Genomic DNA, 22,140 nt, shown 5'->3' on the forward strand with positions numbered 1-22,140 from the left:
AGCTATGAGACCTTGGGCAAGTCTTGGGACAATTGCTCTTCTCAAGGCAAGTGACTGAATAAAAAATATTCCTTACTTTTCTTAAGTGGTGAATATGAAAATTAAATAAGACAATGTAATGAAAGGGTGTGGTAAAATGCTTTCCAAAAGTTGTTATGGATATTGTTTTCCAGGGGATTAACCCTAGCAGAATAAAAAACTTTTCAAAAGATAAATTATAACCTGGAGTCATTCACACATGCTCAGCAATAAAGCAAGAGGTGGGTGAGAGTACTGAGTCCTGGGGTTCTTGGGAGAAGCCTCTTGAAAGGGAAATAGAGACATCAGCTGGAACTCCATTCAAGTTCTGACAATTCAGAGGGTGTTACCTAATGTTTCTCATATTTCCTAACCATCTTTAGTACTGGCTAACATTCCAGATACAAGGAATGCCTCAGGACCACCCTCCAAGGAAGAAATGGTGCACCAACAATGGACCCTTTATGGTTTGCTTCCTTTGGGGGCTTTACCTCTATTCATTACCTGTTTCCACCTATTGTGCTGCCTTAGACAGCATCGAGGTGAGTTCCATCTTCTCTCTGCTGCTCTGTGTCACATATTTGGGGTTCAGTTATGAGGGCTGATAGGTTTTTAGTTGGTTTCTGTTGGCTTTTTACACACTATTCTGCTATAAACTGTGGACAATGATTTCTTAGGGAACAACACATCTTTCCACCAGAAAGCCAAGTGGATTAATTCAGGTCTCCTCTAGTCATGATGAGGCATGCTCAGCACAGCACAGTGCTGCAGTCAGGATTGTGGTGAGGAAGGCATATTGTTGGGACTTATTCATTTTACTTGTGTCAATCTTAGGAGGGACTCTTCTAACTTTTAAGGGTGTTGAAAGGGAGGTTGAAATAATTTCTCGGATCAGCATGTCTGATTTGAGTTAGTTTGTCTCATCCTGTGTTTTACAGCCACATCACATCATGCCAGTCATCCACACCCCTGTCTAAATGAAGACCCAGTGTCCCCAGAGGAAATTCATATGTCTGTGCTTACTGTTGCCATCATAAGCACATGCTTGAACTGTATCCCCACCCAACAATAATGCATTTCAAAAATGTGGGTTTGGCTATGATGGGAGAGGTGTGATATTTTGAAAACAATTCTGTTTTTGTAAGAATTCACTCAATGTCACTAGCAAACACTGAAAGACAGTAAGAGAGAGATGTATGGCGACTTCTGGTCTAGCTCGGGTCAAAACCAACTCAGTCCTCTCTCTCTTTCCTTTTTCCCCTCTGCCGTCTCGTCTAATCCCTTTCCCCACAACAGCAGCAGCCACAGTGTAGCTATAGAGACTAAGCTGGACAGAGCAATCCTTATTTCTGCCATGAGAGAAAGCTTTGTCTGAGCAAAAGTGCTTCTGCTGTTCTGTGGTAAGGACTTCCAGAACCCAGAACCTTCTCAGGATAATGAGGGACTCCTCTGTAACTCCAAGTCCACATCTGCAACTCCAAGGCTCTTTCCATGGTCCCCCTCCAGTTTTTGCCACCTTTCTTCTGGCAGCTGGAGCTTCAGAAAAAACGTCAGGGGTAAATCTTTTGATTTACCCCATCCGAAGTGAACTAGGCAGTAGGAGATCCTGACTATGTAGGTGGCAGGACAGTAGTGTGTGTGGCATTAGGTATAGAATGTCCCCAGAACAATGACTCCCAGGCTTTTTAAAGTGATGTGCTAGGTCCTGCCCCTTCCTCTTGGATATGCCTTTCTGGAGTGAGAAGTGAAGAACCAATGAACAAAATGGGCAGCATGAATTCTCACAAACAGATGTGTGTGTGCCATGCTAGACACAGCAAATAAACAAGCCCAAATTAATAATGATGCTGTCGATGGCATGCAAGTGGGTGAGCATGGGTGGGGGGCTTTCCCACCTCTGCTCTAAGGACTGAATTTCAATCCTTAGATTTCAATCCTCAGACTGCAGATAGCAATCTGATTCCAGAACCTCTATTCTTAAATGACCCTAACTTATAGGGAATTGAGGAAGAATTTTGTTTTGTACTGTTTTTTACCCCTTTTGATTTCTTATTTCTCGTTTTGAATTCCAGGGGAACAAACGAAGCTTTCTGATACAACAGGAAGCGAAAGTAACCTGGTATGTTTGATGTATCTGTTAAAACAAATGCAGATTGTCCACTCTCACCACTATTATTCAACATAGTTCTGGAATTTTTAGCCACAGTAATCAGAGAAGAGAAAGAAATAAAAGGAATCCCAATCAGAAAAGAAAAAGTAAAGCTGTCATTGTTTGCAGATGACATGATACTCTACATAGAGAATCCTAAAGATGCCACCAGAAAACTACTAGAGCTAATCAATGAATTTGGTAAAGTAGCAGGATCCAAAATTAATGCACAGAAATCTCTTGCATTCCTATACATTAATGATGAAAAATCTGAAAAAGAAATTAAGGAAACACTCCCATTTACCATTGCAACACAAAGAATAAAATACCTAGGAATAAACCTACCTAAGGAGACAAAAGACCTGTATGCAGAAAACTATAGGACACTGCTGAAAGAAATTAAAGATGATACAAACAGATGAGTGATATACCATGTTCTTGGATTGGAAGACTCAACATTGTGAAAATGACTATACTACCCAAAGCAATCTACAGATTCAATGCAATCACTATCAAACTCCTAATGGCATTTTTCACAGAACTAGAACAAAAAATTTCACAACTTGTATGGAAACACAAAAGACCCCAAACAGCCAAAGCAATCTTGAGAAAGAAAAACGGAGCTGGAGGAATCAGGCTCCCTGACTTCAGACTGTACTACAAAGCTACAGTAATCAAGACAGTATGGTACTGGCACAAAAACAGAAATATAGATCAATGGAACAGGATAGAAAGCCAAGAGATAAACTCACACACATATGGTCACCTTATTTTTGATACAGGAGGCAAGAATATACAATGGAGAAAAGACAGCCTTTTCAATAAGTGGTGCTGGGAAAACTGGACAGCTTCATGTAAAAGAATGAAATTAGAACACTCCCTAACACCATACACAAAAATAAACTCAAAATTGATTAAAGACCTAAATGTAAGACAAGACACTATAAACTCTTAGAGGAAAACATAGGCAGAACACTCTATGACATAAATCACAGCAAGATCCTTTTTGACCCACATTCAGAGAAATGGAATTAAAAAAAAAATAAACAAATGGGACCTAATGAAACTTAAAAGCTTTTGCACAGCAAAGGAAACCATAAACAAGACAAAAAGACAACCCTAAGAACGGGAGAAAGTATTTACAAATGAAGCAACTGACAAAGGATTAATCTCCAAAATTTACAAGCAGCTCATGCAACTCAATATCAAAAAAACAAACAACCCAATCCAAAATGGGCAGAAGACCTAAATAGACACTTTTCCTAAGAAGATATGCAGATTGCCAACAAACACATGAAAGAATGCTCAACATCACTAATCATTAGAGAAATTCATATCAAAACTACAATGAGGTATCACCTCACACCAGTCAGAATGGCCATCATTAAATAATCTACAAACAATAAATGCTGCAGAGGGTGTGGAGAAAAGGGAACCCTCTTGCACTGTTTGTGGGAATGTAAATTGGTACAGCCACTATGGAGAACAGTATGGAGGTTCCTCAAAAAACTAAAAATAGAACTACCTTACGACCCAGCAATCCCACTACTGAGCATATACCCTGAAAAGACCATGATTCAAAAAGAGTCATGTACCACAATGTTCATTGCAGCTCTATTTACAATAACCAGGACGTGGAAGCAACCTAAGTGTCCATCGACAGATGAATGGATAAAGAAGACATGGCACACATATACAATGGAATATTACTCAGCCATAAAAAGAAACAAAATTGAGTTATTTGTAGTGAGGTGGATGGACCTAGAGCCTGTCATACAGAGTGAAGTATGTCAGATAGATAAAAACAAATACCATATGCTAACCCATATATATGGAATCTAAAAAGGAAAAAAAATAGTTCTGAAGAACCTAGGAGCAGGACAGGAATAAAGACACAGTGGTAGAGAATGGACTCGAGGACACGGGGAGGGGGAAGGGTAAGCTGGGGCGAAGTGAGAGAGTGGCATGGACTTATATACACTACCAAATGTAAAATAGATAGCTAGTGGGAAGCAGCCGCATAGCACAGGGAGATCAGCTCGGTGCTTGTGACCACCTAGAGGGGCGGAATAGGGAGGGTGGGAAGGAGGGAGACGCAAGATGGAGGAGATATTAGGATATATGTATATGTGTAGCTGATTCAATTTGTTATAAAGCAGAAACTAACACACCACTGTAAAGCAATTATGCTCCAATAAAGGTGTTAAAAAACAACAACAACAACCAGAAAAAGACTCAACAGACATATAAAATAAACTTATGGTTACCAAAGGGGATAGCAGGGCGGGGGTGGGTGGGTGGGGAGGATATAAATTAGGAGTTTGGGATTAACAAGTACACACTACTATACATAAAATAGATCAACAACAAGGACCTACAATATAACACAGGGAACTATGTTAATATCTTGTAATAACTTATAATTGAAAAGAATCTGAAAATTTATATATATATATATATAAAACTGAATCACTTTGCTGTACACCTGAAACCAACAGCACATTGTAAAGTAACTACAATAAGAAAAGAGACCCCAGAGAACTCCCTTACCCCTTCCACCACATAAAAACATATGAAGATGCAACAAGAAGACAGCTGTGTTTGAAACAGGAAGCCAGACACCGAATCTGAAGGTGCCTTGAACTTGGACTCCAGCCTTCAGAACTGTGAGAAATAAATGTTGTTTAAGCCACCCAGACTATAGTATTTTTGTTACAGCATCATGAAAGAACTTAGACACATGTATTATTCAGTATTATGGTCTATTAATTAGTCTTAAAACACAAAAGTAGATTTTAAGAGGGGTTTACGTCAAATAAAGTTATCCATAATTACACTATTGTGTTGTAATATCAACTATCAATCTATTATATGCACCTGTTTGCCGACTTTATGGACAGCCTATATTTTGACACCTCTACCATCTCTTGAATTTTGCAAAACGTATTTTAAGTACTAAACAAATGACTGATAAAAGCATATCTTATCTCAGTGCTTGATCACTATTTATTTTTTCCAATCTATGTGACCAAAACTTATTTTCTGCCTCTCATCTATTCAAGCTCATCAATTTACATTGGAAAACAAGTGGATGGATTTTCGCCAAGATTAAAAGGTGTGTTTAACACCGTGAATTGATTCATCAGTAAGTGAATTTATAAGCCCACATAATTGAAAAGTCTAGAATAGTTCATCTTCGGAGAATCTTGATGAGAAGATTATATTAAAACTATCAGAATCTGGATATTTTAGTCCATCTTTTGGTTCTGCTCACCTCTATTTTGGATCAACCCTCAGTCAGGCTCTGTCTGCAGCAGCTCTAGAACTCCAAGTGCAGCAGGAAAGAAAGTCCTGGTCTCAGGAAGCTCAGAGAGAAACCTCAGAATGGCATCTCAGTGATTGGCTGTGCAGACTTAGACCCTATGCACATTCGTGAATCAAACTGTAACCAGACCAAACTGTGGTGCACAAATGTATTGTCTGAATTAGGATTTGGCCACAAGGGCATCCCCAGAGCCAGGTGCAAGGTCAACTTCACTCTACACATGGACAGAAGCTTGGAGAAGGGTGACTCCCCAAAACCAAATCAGGATCCTGTGCCCACAGGATGGGAGTCTTGACTTTGGTAGCAAGACCAACAAATGCCCATTATAGATGTTCTGATATACAATATAGACTCTGTAGTACATACAAAAGTTACTTTGGGGGCTTCACAGAAAAAAGCAGTCATTCTTCAGGAAACATCAAATTGATGTTTGGAAAGATGCCAATAAACTGCTGATCTGGAAAGACCATTCATATTAAAAGGCCATTAATAAATAAAGAGAACACTGGCTTCCAGTACGAGCCAAAAATAAAAATCATAAAAGCAGATGCTTCAGCTTTCCGGTATTAATCCATCACTGTGCTGCATCTTAAGAGAACTATCTCCTGACTAAGCAACAACAGAATTTATTTAATTTGACAATTGTTAACATTCTGAATAGCAATGCCTGGGGGGTCAGCTAGTGATCAGATAAAATTATGCATCTTGAACTTGTTCACTCTGAACTCTAAGGGTCCACATATGCTGGCTATGTTCCACTCTACCAAGATTCTGACAGGAAAGAAGGGGCCCTCTTTAGTCATTAGTCTGAGGAGGTTGATAGAATATAAATGACTTTCTGAAGCTTTTTCCTTTCATGGTACAAGGGAGTGCTGTCCAAATGTCGGAGGAAACATACTTTCTTTGCCAACAGTTAATAAACTATTTATTGAACACTCCAAATGTTGTTAGCCCTACCAGAGTGAACTTGGTTAAGAGAGTGACACCTGCCTAAGTTCATACTCCCTGTTTATCCCATTCATAGCTACTTTGGGCTTTTCATAAAATTCACATATATACATAATATACAGTAAAAAAAAAAATCAGTACTCTGAAAGCCTGCTATGTTGTATTAGGCATTGTGTTAGATGTTAGGAATCCAAGAAAGACATTTCCCCTTTCTTCATATCCTTTCCAGGATAGTAATTAAGATATTAAGCAAATAACCACACAAACATTAATTACGTTTGTAAGCATTATAAACCAAAAAAAAAAAAAATCTCTGGTATGCAATGAGAGCTAATTAATATGAGGATGTAACTTAAGTCTGGAGGTTAAGGGAAGTTTGCTAGAGAAAATGAGATCAGGAATATGAGCGGCCATAGGAAAAGGGGGTGCATCGTCTTGAGTCCCATCAGGTGACAGTAATTTAAACAGGGGAAGTTTAATATAAAAATTATCAAGCTAAGATAGGAGATTCACTATGTACATGGAAAGAGAACTCAAAAGGTACGTTAGGGCTGGGTAGCACACCTAAGGAAGGACAAATTTGCAAGGAAGGTTCAGCTTTCATTGAAAGAGTTTGCTGAAAGAGATGTGGTTGTAGAACACTGGAGGGTGGAGAAGATTGCCAGATGGCCTGGGCCAGAGCTGGTTCACAATCTCTGGGCAGGGAACAGGCAGGCATACTGGTAGGCAGCCATGAAGATAGGGTGGGGCACACAGTGGGAGTTGAGGGTACCATTGGAATGGAGAGGATTCCTTTATATGAACCCAGTGCACTCCCATGTGCAGCTCAGGCTAGGGCAGCTCAGGGCCAGCATGTGCACACATGGGGCTGAGGGTACAGAAAACAATGACCTGAGCTAGGGAACAGGCCCACACTATCTGAGCCACTGCTCTAGTCAAGAATTAAAGAAAACGTATGGCCAAATGCTGGAGAAAGCTGTGCCACGCAGGCATCTCGCGCTGAAGAAAACTATATGGTCCAAGCGCTGAAGAAGAAATCATGCTCTCCAGGAGCCTGGCAAATGAGACACTGGAAAGGGAAGGAAACTCCTTCTTCCTACAGTATCTCTCCAGTGCCCTCAACTGATAAGGCTTAACATCATGTCAGCTGCCAAAAGGAAAATATTTAAAGGGCCCAGGTCTATTTTTACAGATCAGGCAACAAGGTGAATTTGGAGCTGAGAGGCAATACATTGGTAATGGACAGGGGTAAAGAATGTTTCAGGCAGAAGGAACAATACATAGGAAACTCTTTGATAAACCCTCAGTGTGGTCAAGCTGCTGAAAGAAGGCCATGTGGCCCAGAGACTTTCATTTAGTGGGGTAGGATGAGACTAAAGAGGCTGGGAGAGGCCAGAAAGAAATTCACATGGGCTTAGGTCATAAAAAAAGAAAAAAATTACTGGCTCTCATAATAGAAAATTCTAGTGGTAAACTGAGCTTCAGACAAGGGTATATCCAGCAACTCAAATATGGACAAAAGGAACTAATTTATTACCTGTCCCCCTCTCTGCTTTCTGTAGATGTCTTACAGTGTTAATGTAACTATGGTTCCATTTTGTGCATATGATAGCTGCCAGTTTTCCTAGAGGTTCTGTGTTTCTTTATTCACATCAGGTAAAGATTAAAAAACAAAAAAGAAATCTCACCCAATTCTCTCTTGGAAGAGTAGAACACTGCTTTTCCCTAAGAATCCAATAAACACCTCCTGCAGTCTCTTTTTCTCAAGTTGGTATGTGTTTCCTGAACCAGACAAATGCTAAGTGCTGATTGGATGAAACCAACAAAGGCCCACCCTTTAAGACAACTTAGATAATGGGTGGGATCACCTTCCTCAAAAACACATAAAAATTGGAGTTATGTTTCAGGGACGGATAGGGAATGGAGTCTGACTGACCAGTTAACTGACTAGCAAAAATGTACACCTCATGTGAGGATTCTATTCTAACAATAACGTAAAGCCTGAGATGTGTTTCAGAAAATCACTAGCTCGTGTATGGGTAATTAACTGGGGAGAAAAGAAGGGGTGGAGGGAGACAAATCTTAAGCCTCTGGAAGTCATCTAGGTGAGCAAGAACATCGCCAGCAGAAAATGCAGAGGTGGAGGTGGATTCCAGAAATATATAACAGGTAGAAATTTTGAGACTTGGTAGCAAGTTGGATTTGGAGACTGAGTGAGAAGGAGGCATCAGTGATAATACCCAGGGTTTGAATGCCTAGGAAGGAATGGAGATTCCTTTTACTGTGGATTCTGATGGAGAAGAAGTGCTTGGAGGTCAAGTATCACTTCAGTTTTAGACGTGTTGAATAAGTGAGCACAGTACTAGAGAAAAATTACAATGCTGGTATTTAAGGATTAGTTTCACTATTTCCACATCCAAGAGTTTTATTTTAAAATGAGATCAGAACTCATAAAATTTTAAAAACCCACAAAGCTAAATATATAATACATTTCAAATACAAAAATTTATGTATGTATTACAAAATATCAAATAAAATGTAAACTTATAAGTGAAGGTAAGTTACCATTCTTGCTAGCTCTGCTGCTTCCTTCAACACCAATTCCTTTAGCCCCAGGGCATCTTCTGAGCTTTGTCTCTGATGTAGCTGGTCCCTCTGTGCATCAGTATTAGCATCCTATGCTTAGCTCCCAGAGCTCTCCTCTGCCCTGGCCCTGTTCTGCAGGAATTTTTACTTGTCTTTCTTATAGGCTTGTACTGCCCACGTTCTAAAACCTCCCCTTCCTTAGAGAAGAGATCCTCCCACTTCAGATGGCATCTACTCAGGCCTTTCTCAGTCACTTTTTTTTTTTTTTTTTTTAGTGGAGATGGGGTAGGGAGAGCAAAAGGAAGATGGAGAAGGAAACTAGGGAACTGCAGGGTCTGGCATGGCTTGTGGTAAGGGTGTTAGGAATGAGAGCCAGAGGAAGGGAGTACAGGATTTGTTTGAAGAAAATCTAACCTCTTCTCTTCTTCAGCCCTCTCTCAGTCTTCATTATTTGAGACTTCTGGAATTCATTTTGTGTCTTTGAATCACATTTTCTAAAGAAAGTTGTTTTTCCTGTTTCAATGTAAATTTGAATTCAATGTTAATGGACTTCTTTCAGTAAATGAACAAAAATATGTTTTGAGAAATTCCCCTTAATAAGAATTCTGGGTCAATATGAAAGTTAAACTTTAACAGGAAGAAACTGCCTTTTATTGATATAAATAGCATCATTATTCATTGGATTTTCCATTAAGTCTCTTGTAATATTTTTCCCCAGAAAAGTGACTCAATGAATTAAATGAAGGAAATACACAATCATAATGAAGTTACAAAGATTACATGATACTTCTTGGATGCAAAAATAAATTTTTAATGGAGAATCCAAAGGAAAATTTAAAAAATACTGTTCAAACACGGGGAAAGTGCAGTTCAGTGAGAGAGAGACAAAGTGAGAAATAGAAGAGAGAGAAGGAGAGATGATGTGATTTTGCATGAATCACATGTGTTTTCTAGACAAGCTACTTGGTATCAGGAGATAGCCCCTGCCATAAGAATGGACTGTGTTCCAATGTTCATTTCTAGTCTTTTGTTTCAGTCTTGGAACAATGTTAGTTAGGACAGTAATGTCCTAAAACATCAGTAACAACCTATTTAACCTTCGATATGTCTGAAATTCTGCAACAGCGGTGACTTACCAGCCAATAAGGTTGTGACACAATAAAAATGCATTCAAATTCACAGCGTTGGATTCTGGGAACATATCTCTTCATTCAGGAAAGGGATCAAGTTCCCCATATTCTATACACCAGTAATAGGGACAATCTCCTGGAGAAAGGTGAGGATACCAAATGAACAGAGGGCTCCAGGAGACTGAAGTTGGAGCAGGTGTGGGGCTTTTGGCCTCTTGCTAGATAACACCACAAAGACAATTTTAGTCTTTGATTGCTTTTTAAAAAAAAAATTATATTGGAGTATATATGGTTAACAATGTTGTGTTAGTTTCAGGTGTATAGCAAAGTGATTCAGTTATACATATACATGTATCTATTCTTTTTCAAGTTCTTCTCCCATTTAGGTTATTACAGAATATTGAGCAGAGTTCCCTGTGCTATACAGTAGGTCCTTTTTCTTGGTTTCTTTGGTTCCTTTGGTTCATTTGTTATCCTTTGGATAACAAAGAATTATTCATACCAAAATTTCAATAGTGCTGAGGTTGAGAAACTGTGGTATAGAACATCATCTTGGAATTTGTTAGAAATACAAATTATCGACCCCCACCCAGACTTACTGAAGCAGAAACAGAGGGCAGGGCCCAGCATTTGCGGTTTAAGAAGTCTTCCAAGTGACTTTGATTTTCAAGTCTGAGAACTACTGGCAGAAATATTACCTTGATTGGACTATAGATTTTTTATTTTTTTATTTTTTATTTTTATTTTTATTTTATTTTATTTATTTATGGCTGTGTTGGGTCTTCATTTCTGTGCGAGGGTTTTCTCTAATTGCGGCAAGTGGAGGCCACTCTTCATCGCGGTGCGCGGGCCTCTCACTATCGCGGCCTCTCTTGTTGCGGAGCACAGGCTCCAGAGGCGCAGGCTCAGTAGTTGTGGTTCACGGGCCCAGTTGCTCCGCGGCATGTGGGATCTTCCCAGACCAGGGCTCGAACCCGTGTCCCCTGCATTGGCAGGCAGATTCTCAACCACTGCGCCACCAGGGAAGCCCTGGACTATAGTTTTTAAATAATGTAAATCTTTTGCCAATTTCACTACTTTATGATGTTCAATTTCACCATAAAATTGTTTTCAAAACATTTCACAACCTACAGAGACCATAATTGAAAATGGTTGCTTAACCTTAATTTTCAGAGAGATGTGACCCAGCTCATAGCCTCAGGTAATAGCAATAAACAGAAAAAAAAAAAAAAAGGAATTTCTTTAAAGAGAATTTTTTTGATGGCTGAACAACCTGTTAAAGAAACTATGATCAGTCATTTTCAGGTGGGATGTCAGTGATTTCCTAACGTGGTTAATTTCACATTCTCAATGATGAAAATTGTCATAATAATAAGATTGATGAATCAGAATATCTCACATCAATAGTCTGACTTGGTGACCTAAGTATACTGGTGATACAGGAAGGATGAAGGATCAATTCAAAATTTCACCTAAGGCACATTGCAGACCTTTATATTTGACATCGAGTATATATTTATAGTGAAATGGTAAGGTTTTAGTGAAGATGAAGGAAAATATGGGAATCCCCCCCAAAACTAAACAAAACACACACTATTTATAGTGTAATCTACAGATCAGCAGTGTTGGCAGCACGTGGGAGCTGTTAGCCATGCAGAATCTCAGGCCCCACTGTAGACTCATTCAATCAAATCTACAAGGGCTATATTTTCATAAGTTCTCCAGGTGGCTCATGTGCACATAAGAGTTTGAGAAGCACTAGAATAACTCAAGAACAATGTTGTCTAAGAAGGTGATAATTTCCTTGCTGTTGATATACGATAAAAATGTCTTTATGAGTTCCATTACTAATAACACTTGAATGCACAAGGAAACTAAATTCAGTGAATTTTGTTCTCTGATTTCCTTGGATATGAAGCATCCTATTTCAGAAAATTTCCTAATCAGCTTTCTACTGTTGCCAAAGTTGTGTAATCTTTCGTTGTCACCATCCAGGCAGATAGATGATGGAAGGTCATGTCTGTAATATACAGTTCTTTCCTCTTTTCTTTCATTATTCCTTCTCAGCCTTCCGTGACCACTGCACAGTTTGTACTTTCATTCATTCGACAAATAGTTTTTAAGCATCAAGTGTGTGCCAGGCTCTGTTCTAAGTATTGGCGGTTTTGGGAATGAAAAACATAGCTCATGACTATGTTAAAGGGCATAATTTCTAATAAACTATATACAAATGAGATAAATGACAGACTCTCAATTATTTGTTTTCAAGTGTCGAGTGAATTTGACACAAGTTCAAAACATTAAATGGATGAAGTAAGTGACAGGTTTATAATCTAATGTTATTTGATCATATTTGGCACATGTTTTACAAATAGTTCCCTTTATGAACTTTCTATTGTAATAGTTTCTTTCCGTTTCTTAATCTTTGGAATGGATGACAAATAAATGAGCAAGGACAAAGCAGTAGAAAGAGGTCTGGAATGAAGGACATCTCTGTTTGGGCCCCCAGGTCAGTCTGTTTGCCTTGGATTAGTCACTTTCTATTCTATCAATTCAGCCAATGAGTCAGGATGTCCCCTCCCATACTAAAGGGAAAGAAAATGTAATTTAATTTTTTCATGTATCTGATACTCTTTCAGGCAAGGTACACTGGAAAGGGCACTGTCTTTGGTGTTGGGAGAAGGGGATTTGAGTCCTGGCTTTGCCACGAGCTAGCTATGAGACTGAGTCCATTCCGTCACATTTCTGAACCTCAGTTTCCTAATATGTAAAATGACAACAAATGTAGTAAAATTTATGAAAGCGCTTTGATATAAGGATATCATTAATCATGTAAGAAAGAATTATTATGTTTTGGGTCTTGCATTATTTCAGAAATACTGCTCGCTCAGGGTTGTTATCATGAAATGAGGAAGTAAGCTGCAGTAGATGGAATTCTAAATAACAGAGTGGTTACTGTAAAGCACACTTGCTGAATTTGCTTACAATAGCCTCCTGAAGACCCAGACTTACTTTTGTCTAATCCTGTCTAGAATTCCTTTTTTTTTTTTTAATTAATTAATTAATTATTTATTTATTTTTGGCTGTGTTGGGTCTTCGTTTCTGTGCGAGGGCTTTCTCTAGTTGCGGCGAGTGGGGGCCACTCTTCATCGCGGTGCGCGGGCCTCTCACTGTCGTGGCCTCTCTTGTTGTGGAGCACAGGCTCCAGAGGCGCAGGCTCAGTAGTTGTGGTTCACGGGCCCAGTTGCTCCGCGGCATGTGGGATCTTCCCAGACCAGGGCTCGAACCCGTGTGCCCTGCATTGGCAGGCAGATTCTCAACCACTGCGCCACCAGGGAAGCCCCCTGTCTGGAATTTCTAACAACCAATCTCCTTAATATACTTATTCACCTAAATTTACCATCAAATGGCTCTAACAAGTGTCTGTCACTTGTAAGTCCAGGTTGAGGTATAGCTAAAGAGAAGAGGTTAGCTATATTCAGTCCCTGCTGCGTTCTTTTGCAATCATTTTCTATTAACATACCAGGTAGGTGTGAGTGACTAGTCAAAGGAGCAACATTTAAGGCAGATATTCTCTCCCGGGTAAGCAAAATAAGTCTTTTTTTTTTTTTTAACTGATAATTGATAATTATTGATTAGAACTGTTTCACTGTGCCTATATAATTAAGTAAAACCAGTTATTATAATCTATAATTTTATCATCTCATAAAAGGGGAAAAGTACACATAAAATGAGATATTCTTTCACTTTTATCACTAAACTCACATTTTTGGGTTTTTTTTTTCTCCTTGTGTGTGTCCTCTCAAATTTATGCTAAGATTTGATTGATTGACCCTTTAGGGGAGATTTTTCTGAGAATTTATTTGCAGTCTTTGTCCAATTTTATTTTATTTTTTGATCACAAAAGTATTATACATGACATTGCAGTTTGTGTGTCCTCAGCTCCCTCTTTTTTCATGTCCAACCAGTCAGAACTTCCCTGTTATTGCTCCTCATCAATGCAAAAAGAAAGAAAACTAACATTATACTCTGCTATGCTTTCTCACTTAATCCCATTGAAAACAATGCCAAGAATTAGTCACTGATGAGGACATGTGGGCATGAAATTGTCAAATTTATCATTATGTAGTTAGTACATTGCAGACCTTGGATTTGCACTGAGGTTTGACTCCAAACCCCATTATACTATTATACTACTTATTTCTATCCTGCTGGGGATCTCTTTTAGTACTCACACTGTTTTGGACTGAAAATCCAAATTTCCTTTCAAATCTGTATCATTTAAATCACAAATACGTAGTATGAATAACATAAGTGCTAAAATATTAAGTCACAATGCAACTTCAAATTAATGAGGTACTTTAGTATTTGGTAGTTCTTTTATACACATTACCTCTTGTGCAATAGTACAAGATGAATCTTTTTTTTTAAATGAGGAAGTCAAGGTTTAGAGGGGTAACTGACTTGTGGGAGATGGAACAATGACGTTTGTGACAGAATGTGAACCTTGGTTTTCTGGCTCCAAGTCTAGAATAGCTGCACTATTCTACTATGTTCAAAGTGTTCTGTTGAGGAAACATCTGTAGCTTTTCTTCCTGGGGAGCAGACCTTCAGAGGAAGGACAACAAAAATCTCAGTGATCTTTGACAGTGGTTTCCTTCCACTAAGGATTTCAAGAGTTGTCCTCCCCCATTTCCTTTCTGTTTTCCAGTGAAGGTCTAGAGTGGTTTATAGTCCCTGTGACAGGTATTTGAGCTTTTTTTGTCCTGGAGATATGCTTCTCCTCTCCCCTTACTTCCTTATGGCCTCATTCAATAAGTTCAAGCACAATTTGCAGAGTGGCTGCAGAAACCTTGTTGCTAACTGGAGAGCAGCTGAGCCTAACTGTTGCAAAAACCAATCCCACTGGCTGCTATCACTGCCAAAGTGGGGAAGGCTCTTTGTCCACTCACTCACCTTTATCGGAGCTCTTGCTGTTCTTGGGTAACTTTTTCTCTCAATTTCCTTAGTTTTCTTGTGACATTATCCATGTCTAAGTTCCTTTCCTTAGTGTGTAGGGACCTGAGGGCTTTGCTCTTGGCTGGGTTTCTGAAGGCTGGCACTGAGTCTGATAAGAACATGAGACTTCACAAAGGAAAAGATTGTCGAGCAAAGGGGAAACAAAACAGAATCTTGGAGAAAGTGAAATTGTGAGTCGAGTAGTCCAAACAAAGAATTCTTTAAATAGGGTGAGAGTGTGTTTCATGGGAGAAAATCAGATGCAAGGCCAAGAGGCCAGGATAATGGTGAGGAGAGAGGCAAGGGCTAGCTTAAAAGTGCCTACAAAGACAGAGGGTGAGGAATTTTATTGAGGCATCCAGGATAGATAAGAACCTTTTAAAATATTCCAGGGGGCACAACCTTCATTATAATCCCCTTACTCTTCACTTGAGAATAGCAATTCCAAGTGAGATGGAGAGGATGGAGCTTCAAGTCAGGTTGGACACTCCATTGAGAAATTTCGGAAAAATTACCCTGAGCTCAGTCAAAGGACATTTTGGGACATTTGAACAATACGACCAGGACTTACACTTAAAAATATTAATTTTCAATCCACCACAAACAATTATCCCAGTGACACAGGGGCAGTTTTCTACCTTCCTAGCCATTTTACTTCCCACTACCTAGTAGTTGAGTTCAAGTCTGACACATATCCTGCAACTCCCTGTTCTTCTTAAACTATTTTCATTTATCTCCGCTGACTCCTGTAGGCATCTGAGGTTATGTTCCCACTCGAGGCATTAACAAACTTTGCTCCCACACCTTTCCTTTTCACTTAGGAATCTCAATTCCAGTGCCCCAACACTTCAATTAACCCCCAAATAATTCCTCTCCTTCTTCCAAGATTCCTGGGGTATCTTCCTGGAACACTTATCATGTTTCTAAACCAATAAACTATTAAACAACTCTACAGACATTAAGTAACATGATATATATCATCACATGAGTCAGTACATGATTAATTTCCAAATGCGTGCCAAAAACTGTAAGTTAGGAGAGTGAAGTTAGAAATGACTGACTTTTTAAAAAGGGAAAATGTATATTTTCTTTTTTCTTTTCCTTTTATAACTGGCAAATCTAAAATCATGTTGTTTGGAGGCATGAAAGTCTATTATGCAACACTTGAGTTGTTTATTTAAACAATTCAGTTTGTTATACTTAAAATATATACTTGTCTTGGGCTTCCCTGGTGGCGCAGTGGTTAAGAATCTGCCTGCCAATGCAGGGCACACGGGTTCGAGCCCTGGTCTGGGAAGATGCCACATGCCGCGGAGCAGCTGGGCCCGTGAGCCACAACTACTGAGCCTGCGCGTCTGGAGCCTGTGCTCCGCAACGGGAGAGGCCGCGACAGTGAGAGGCCCGCGCACCGCAATGAAGAGGGGCCCCCACTCGCCGCAACTGGAGAAAGCCCTCGCACAGAAACGAAGACCCAACACAGCCATAAATAAATAAATTAATTAAATAAATATATATATATATATATATATATATATATATATATATATATATATATATATACTTGTCTTATTGAAAAACTCTGGAGGAAAGGAGTCCCCTTTCCCTCATACTCTTGTTTTTCTTTTGAAGAAGTTGGGAAGAAAAAGGACAAAAGCCTAGAGAAAACAACTTGAATTTTTCTCTTTTTATCCAAAGACTTTACATGTCTAGTCAAGGAACATAGAGACTGGTCCTGGGGCAATTTCCTGGGGGAATTGCCTTTGAGGGATGGGGAAAATTTACAAAGGGGAGTAGAATTGGAGGGACAGTTTGCCTTGTCAGAGAAAAGTGTGCATATGAACACAAACACAGCAATGTGAAATGTTGTAACAGAGGTTTTTGAGTCAGAGATGGCCAAACATAGAAGCTTTAGGTGATAAGGATCTTATTTTCCCTTTAAAAATACTCCAAAAAAAAAAATACTCCAATCTAGATGAAAAGTAAGTGCAATATATAATTTTTCCCTTTTGATAAATTCTGTCTCCAAACATATTTAAAACATATTTATCAATCTACTCAACAAATATTTACAGAAAACTTTCCCTATGTGACGAATATACAGGGTATGTTCTCAACAAAGACAAGTGCAAAGGAACCATTTACATATACATTTATAAGCCAAAAATTAAGATAAAAATTTGAACACAGAACTGCTCTTGAAAATCCAGAGCAGACAGCTATAAGTATAATGTAAGTATAGTATGTAGGTTTAGGCAAAAATGAGAAGGATCCATTTACCTCAGAGAACAGAGTTGCATCGAGCTTCCCTCAGAGATGGTATTGAAAGAACCATAAGACTAACAATATGGCCCAAGGAATAAGCTATAGGAATCATCTCACTTAAAATTAAAAAAAGTACCGACACTGGATGCTAAGTAAAACACAAGCACTTCTCATATAATAGAAGCTCAATAAACATTTATTGAATGGAGGAATAAATGAATCAGAGTCATTATGACACGTATAACAGTTGTCCTTGTTTGGCAGTAAATATAACATTTGATGGCACAAAAAATGGACATCTGGTTCCCACATCAAATTTCATTATTTCCAAAAGGTATGAAGAAAAAACAAAACTCTAACAATCTAGAAAATGAACTAAGATTGCCCTCCTAAGAGTTTAAACAACATTGGTAGTTGACAATGATCTATTCCTTAAATTTCATGGCGGTGGATTTCATGTTTATTATATTACTCTTTATTCCTTATAAAGCCTTTCTTAGTAAATTAGTTTTAAATAAATAAAAACAAATTTTATGAACTAACAAAACAAACCTCATTATTTTGTCCCCTGCCAAAGTGTAAGGTCTGTAGTGTCAAGGAGGAATTGAAGCTGAAGCTGGCAAGGAGTGAGCAGACAAACCTCTCAAAACCCTCCTATGAGGAAGGTCTAGGAGTGTCATGGAGTCCATTCTGCTGGCATTTGGGAGGATTTTACTAACCAGCTCATTTCTCTGTTTTTCTATCCATAATGAAGTTTTGTAAAACAGTCTGAACATATGATAAAATACTTTTTTTTGAATGCCCCTTAGGACCCAAGACACCGATATGACTCTACGGAAGTTATTATGGAGCCGCTTTAACGCAACTTATATCTGCCATTGAATTCAGTACTGGGAAGCACAGAGTCTACAGTAAGGAAATGATCCTTTCTCAACCTTTAAACCAGCTATTAGTGAACTAGATCTGAATTCCATGTCAAAATATCCTATAGCTTGTTCAGAGTTTGACTGAGTCAGCTATAGTCCATTAACCTGCTGGCACCTTCTCTAGAAGGAATGATGAGGAAGCTCAGCATTGTCTTCCAAGGAATAAAAAACTACTCCAGATCTAAAATGTTCCTAATCAATGACAAATTTAAAAGAATTTCAGGGATGCAGAAGTGGCCTTCATCCCAAGACTGCCCAGAAGTCACCCTGGAAGAAAAATATAGTGCCTTAATTGTTCACACTTATTTAAAATTAGGCATGCAAACATACTTGAATGTTATTTTTTATTTAAATTTATAATAGCTTAAATATATTCTTAAAAACAGAATTCAGCTAACATGATACTTAATGGTGAGAAACTAGAAGCTTTCCTGCTAAGATCGGGAACAAAGCAAGAATGTCCCCTCACCACTCTTTTTCAAGATTTTACTGGAAGTCCTAGCTAATGCAGAAAGACTATATATATATATATATATATATATATATATATAGAGAGAGAGAGAGAGAGAGAGAGAGAGAGAAGAAACAAAACTGTTTTCATTAGCAGATGCCATATGTGGACAATTCGACAGAATTGGCAAAAATATTCCTGGGTCTAAGAAGTGATTATAACAAGGTTGCAGGTAAAGATTAATATACAAAAGTCAATCACTTTCCTATATACCAGCAATGAACAAGTGGAATTTGAAATGAATAACACAATGCCATTTCCATTATTACCTCCCAAAATGAAATACTTACATATAAATCTAACAAAATATGTACAAGATCTATATGGGGAAAACTACAAAACTCTGATGAAAGAAATCTAAGAACTAAATAAATGGAGAGATACTCCATGTGCATGCATAGACTTATTATTGTCAAGATGTTTGTGCTTCTCAACTTAATCTATAGATTCAACATAATCCTAATTAAAATCCCAGCAAGTTATTTTGTGGGCAGCAACAAGTGGTTTCTAAAGTTTATTGGCAAAAGACCCAAAATAGTCCAGACAATATTGAAGGAGAAGAACAAAGCCAGAGGACCAACATTACCCAACTTCAAGACTTAACTATAAAGCTACAGGAATCAATACAGTGTGGTATTGGTGAAAGAATAGACAAATAGAACAATGGAACAGAATAGAGATCCCCAAAGTAGGCCCCATAAATATAGTCAACTCATTTTTGACAAAGGAGCAAAGACAACACAATGGGGCAAAGAATAGAGACACAGATCTTTTACCCTTCACAGAAATGAACTCAAAATGGATCTTGAATTTAAATATAAAACGCAAAACTATAAAAAGCCCAAGAAAATAACATAAGAGAAAAATTTAGGTGATCTTGAGCATGGTGATGACTTTTTAGATACAACATCAAAGGCATGATACACTAAAGAAAGAATTGATAAGCTGGTCTTCATTAAAATAAAAAGTCTCTGCTCTTCATAGGACACAGTCAAGAGAATGAGAAGACAAGCCACAGACTGGGAGAAAATATTTGCAAAATGCATGTCTGATAAAGGACTGTTATCCAAAATATAAAATGAACTCTTAAAACTCAACAATCAGGCTACAACCCAGTTTTTTAAAAGGCCAAAGACCTGAACAGACAACTCACCAAAGAAGATACGCAGGTGGCAAATAAGCACATGTGTAAACAATGAGCTACCACTGTACACTTATTAGAATGGCCAGAATCCAAACACTAACAATACCAGTCCTGGCACGGACACAGAGCAACAGGAACTCTCATTCATTTCTGGTGCGAATGTAAAATGCTACAGCCACTTTGGAAGACAGTTTTGCAGTTCCTTACAAAACTGAACACTCTGTTAATCATATGATCCGCAGTTGCACTCCTTCGTTATTTACCCAAAAGAATTGAAAACTTATGTCTGCACAAAAAACTTGCACAGGGATGTTTATAGCAGCTTTATTTATAATTGACAAAACTTGGAAGTAACCATGATGTCCTTGGTGAATGCAAAAACAAACCGTGGTCCATCCAGACGATGGAATATCATGCAATGCTAGAAAGAAGTGAGCTATCAAGCCACAAAAAGACATAGATGAAATTAAATGTATGTTACCAAGTAAAAGAAGTCAATATGAAAAGGTAACACATTGTATGATTTAAACTAAATGACATTCTGTAAAGGCAAATCTATGAAGAGAATAAAGGACTAGTGATTGCCAGGGGTTGGGGGAAAAGAAGGGATGAGCTGGCAGAGTACATAGGAGTTTTAGGGCGTGAAACTATTCTATATGATACTATAACAGTGGATACACATCACTGTACATTTGTTGAAACCCATAGAAGGTACAACACCAAGAGTGAACCCTAATGTGTAGTATGGACTTTGGGTAATAATGTAGGTTCTTTGATTGTAACAAATGTACCACTCTGGTGCAGGATGTTGATACTGGGCGAGGCTGTATCTGGGGAGTGTGCAAGGAGTATTGGGAAACTTCATTTTTACTCTACTCAATTTTACTGTGAACCTAAAACTAAAGTCTATTTTTAAAAAAACAGTAAAAAGTAAAGTCTATTAAAAAATAGAGTTAAACATTTGCCGAACCTGAAGCACCTCTAAGAAACCTCCAGTCATCTGAAACACACCAAGTGAGACTTTCCTTGATTTGATAAATAATAATATCATCAATAACCATAATACAGTTAACATAGATTGAGCACACACCTCTTGAGAAAATTAACTAAATTTTTGCAAACATTATCTTCTTTGTTCCTCATTGCAAACTTATGGGCCAAGTATTATCTTTAACTCCTTTTACTTGTAAGGAAAAAGATGTATAAAGATCAGTGAGTTGCTTGAGGTCACAGAGCTAGTAAATAGAAAAGACAGAGCCAATCCAAGGCTCTTGCATACCAACCTGGCGTTCTCTTCTTCTGGGGGATCGAGCAGGACCTAGGACACCAGTATGAAAAGAAAGGACTGAGTACAGAGTCCATCTGTGCCTTTATTTTATTTATTTATTTATTTTAAAATTTATTTTGGCTGTGCCAGGTCTTAGTTGCAGCACGCGGGATCTTTAGTTGTGGCATGCGGTATCTTTTTTTTTTTTTTTTAGTTGCAGCATGCGGACTTCCTAGTTGTGACATGTGGACTCTTAGTTGCGGCATGCATGCAGGATCTAGTTCCCTGACCAGGAATCGAACCCGGGCCCCCTGCGTTGGGAGCACGGAGTCTTACCCACTGGACCACCAGGGAAGTCCTCATCTGTGCCTTTAAAAAGCTTTGCTTTATGAGTTTTCCAGAAAGCTGCCTGTTCCTCTCTTTTGAGCCCCTAAGGACAATGGCAAAAGGCCTCTTTCTTGTGCAGAAGGTGGAAAGCAAAACCTGAAGGGTCTTCTCTGCCCCTTGGGTGAACTAAAGCAGAAAATGCTGAAGAAGCCATTGAAAGAGCATTCTCGCATTTCCTGTTCTCCACTCAAGCGTCCACGCATGTTCTCCGAGTGGCTCTTATGTGAAGATACGGTTCTGGACACTGGAAGTATAGGAGTGGACAAGAGAGAGAAGGTTCATATTTGAGGTAGAGGAAACAGCAAATACGGACAAAACCCCTGAGCTGAAACCCAGCAGACGCCTGCCAGCAGCCAAGCTCTGTGTGGTTCAACCCTGGTGAAGCTGTGTGAAGTCACTGCAGGAGAAGGCGCTGGCAGGAGGAGGAGTTTGGGGCAGCCTGGGAGGGTGAGCAGCAGGGCAGAAGTCTACTGGGTTTACATTTTATTG

The 22,140-nt window shown here is 38.7% G+C and overlaps 1 protein-coding gene across 1 annotated transcript in view; it reads left to right on the forward strand.

The window, feature by feature from the left end:
- The window catches only part of BTLA (B and T lymphocyte associated), a 56,074-nt gene extending 34,135 nt beyond the window's left edge, over window positions 1-21,939 (forward strand). The window contains 2 exon segments of the mRNA XM_057544935.1: window positions 420-560; window positions 21,692-21,939. Of these exon segments, the coding sequence (XP_057400918.1) occupies window positions 420-560; window positions 21,692-21,939 (389 nt within the window).
- The last annotated feature ends 201 nt before the right edge of the window (window positions 21,940-22,140 follow it).

Source organism: Balaenoptera acutorostrata, chromosome 4 (genome assembly GCF_949987535.1).
Source record: "Balaenoptera acutorostrata chromosome 4, mBalAcu1.1, whole genome shotgun sequence".
NCBI classification, from domain to species: Eukaryota; Metazoa; Chordata; class Mammalia; order Artiodactyla; family Balaenopteridae; genus Balaenoptera; species Balaenoptera acutorostrata.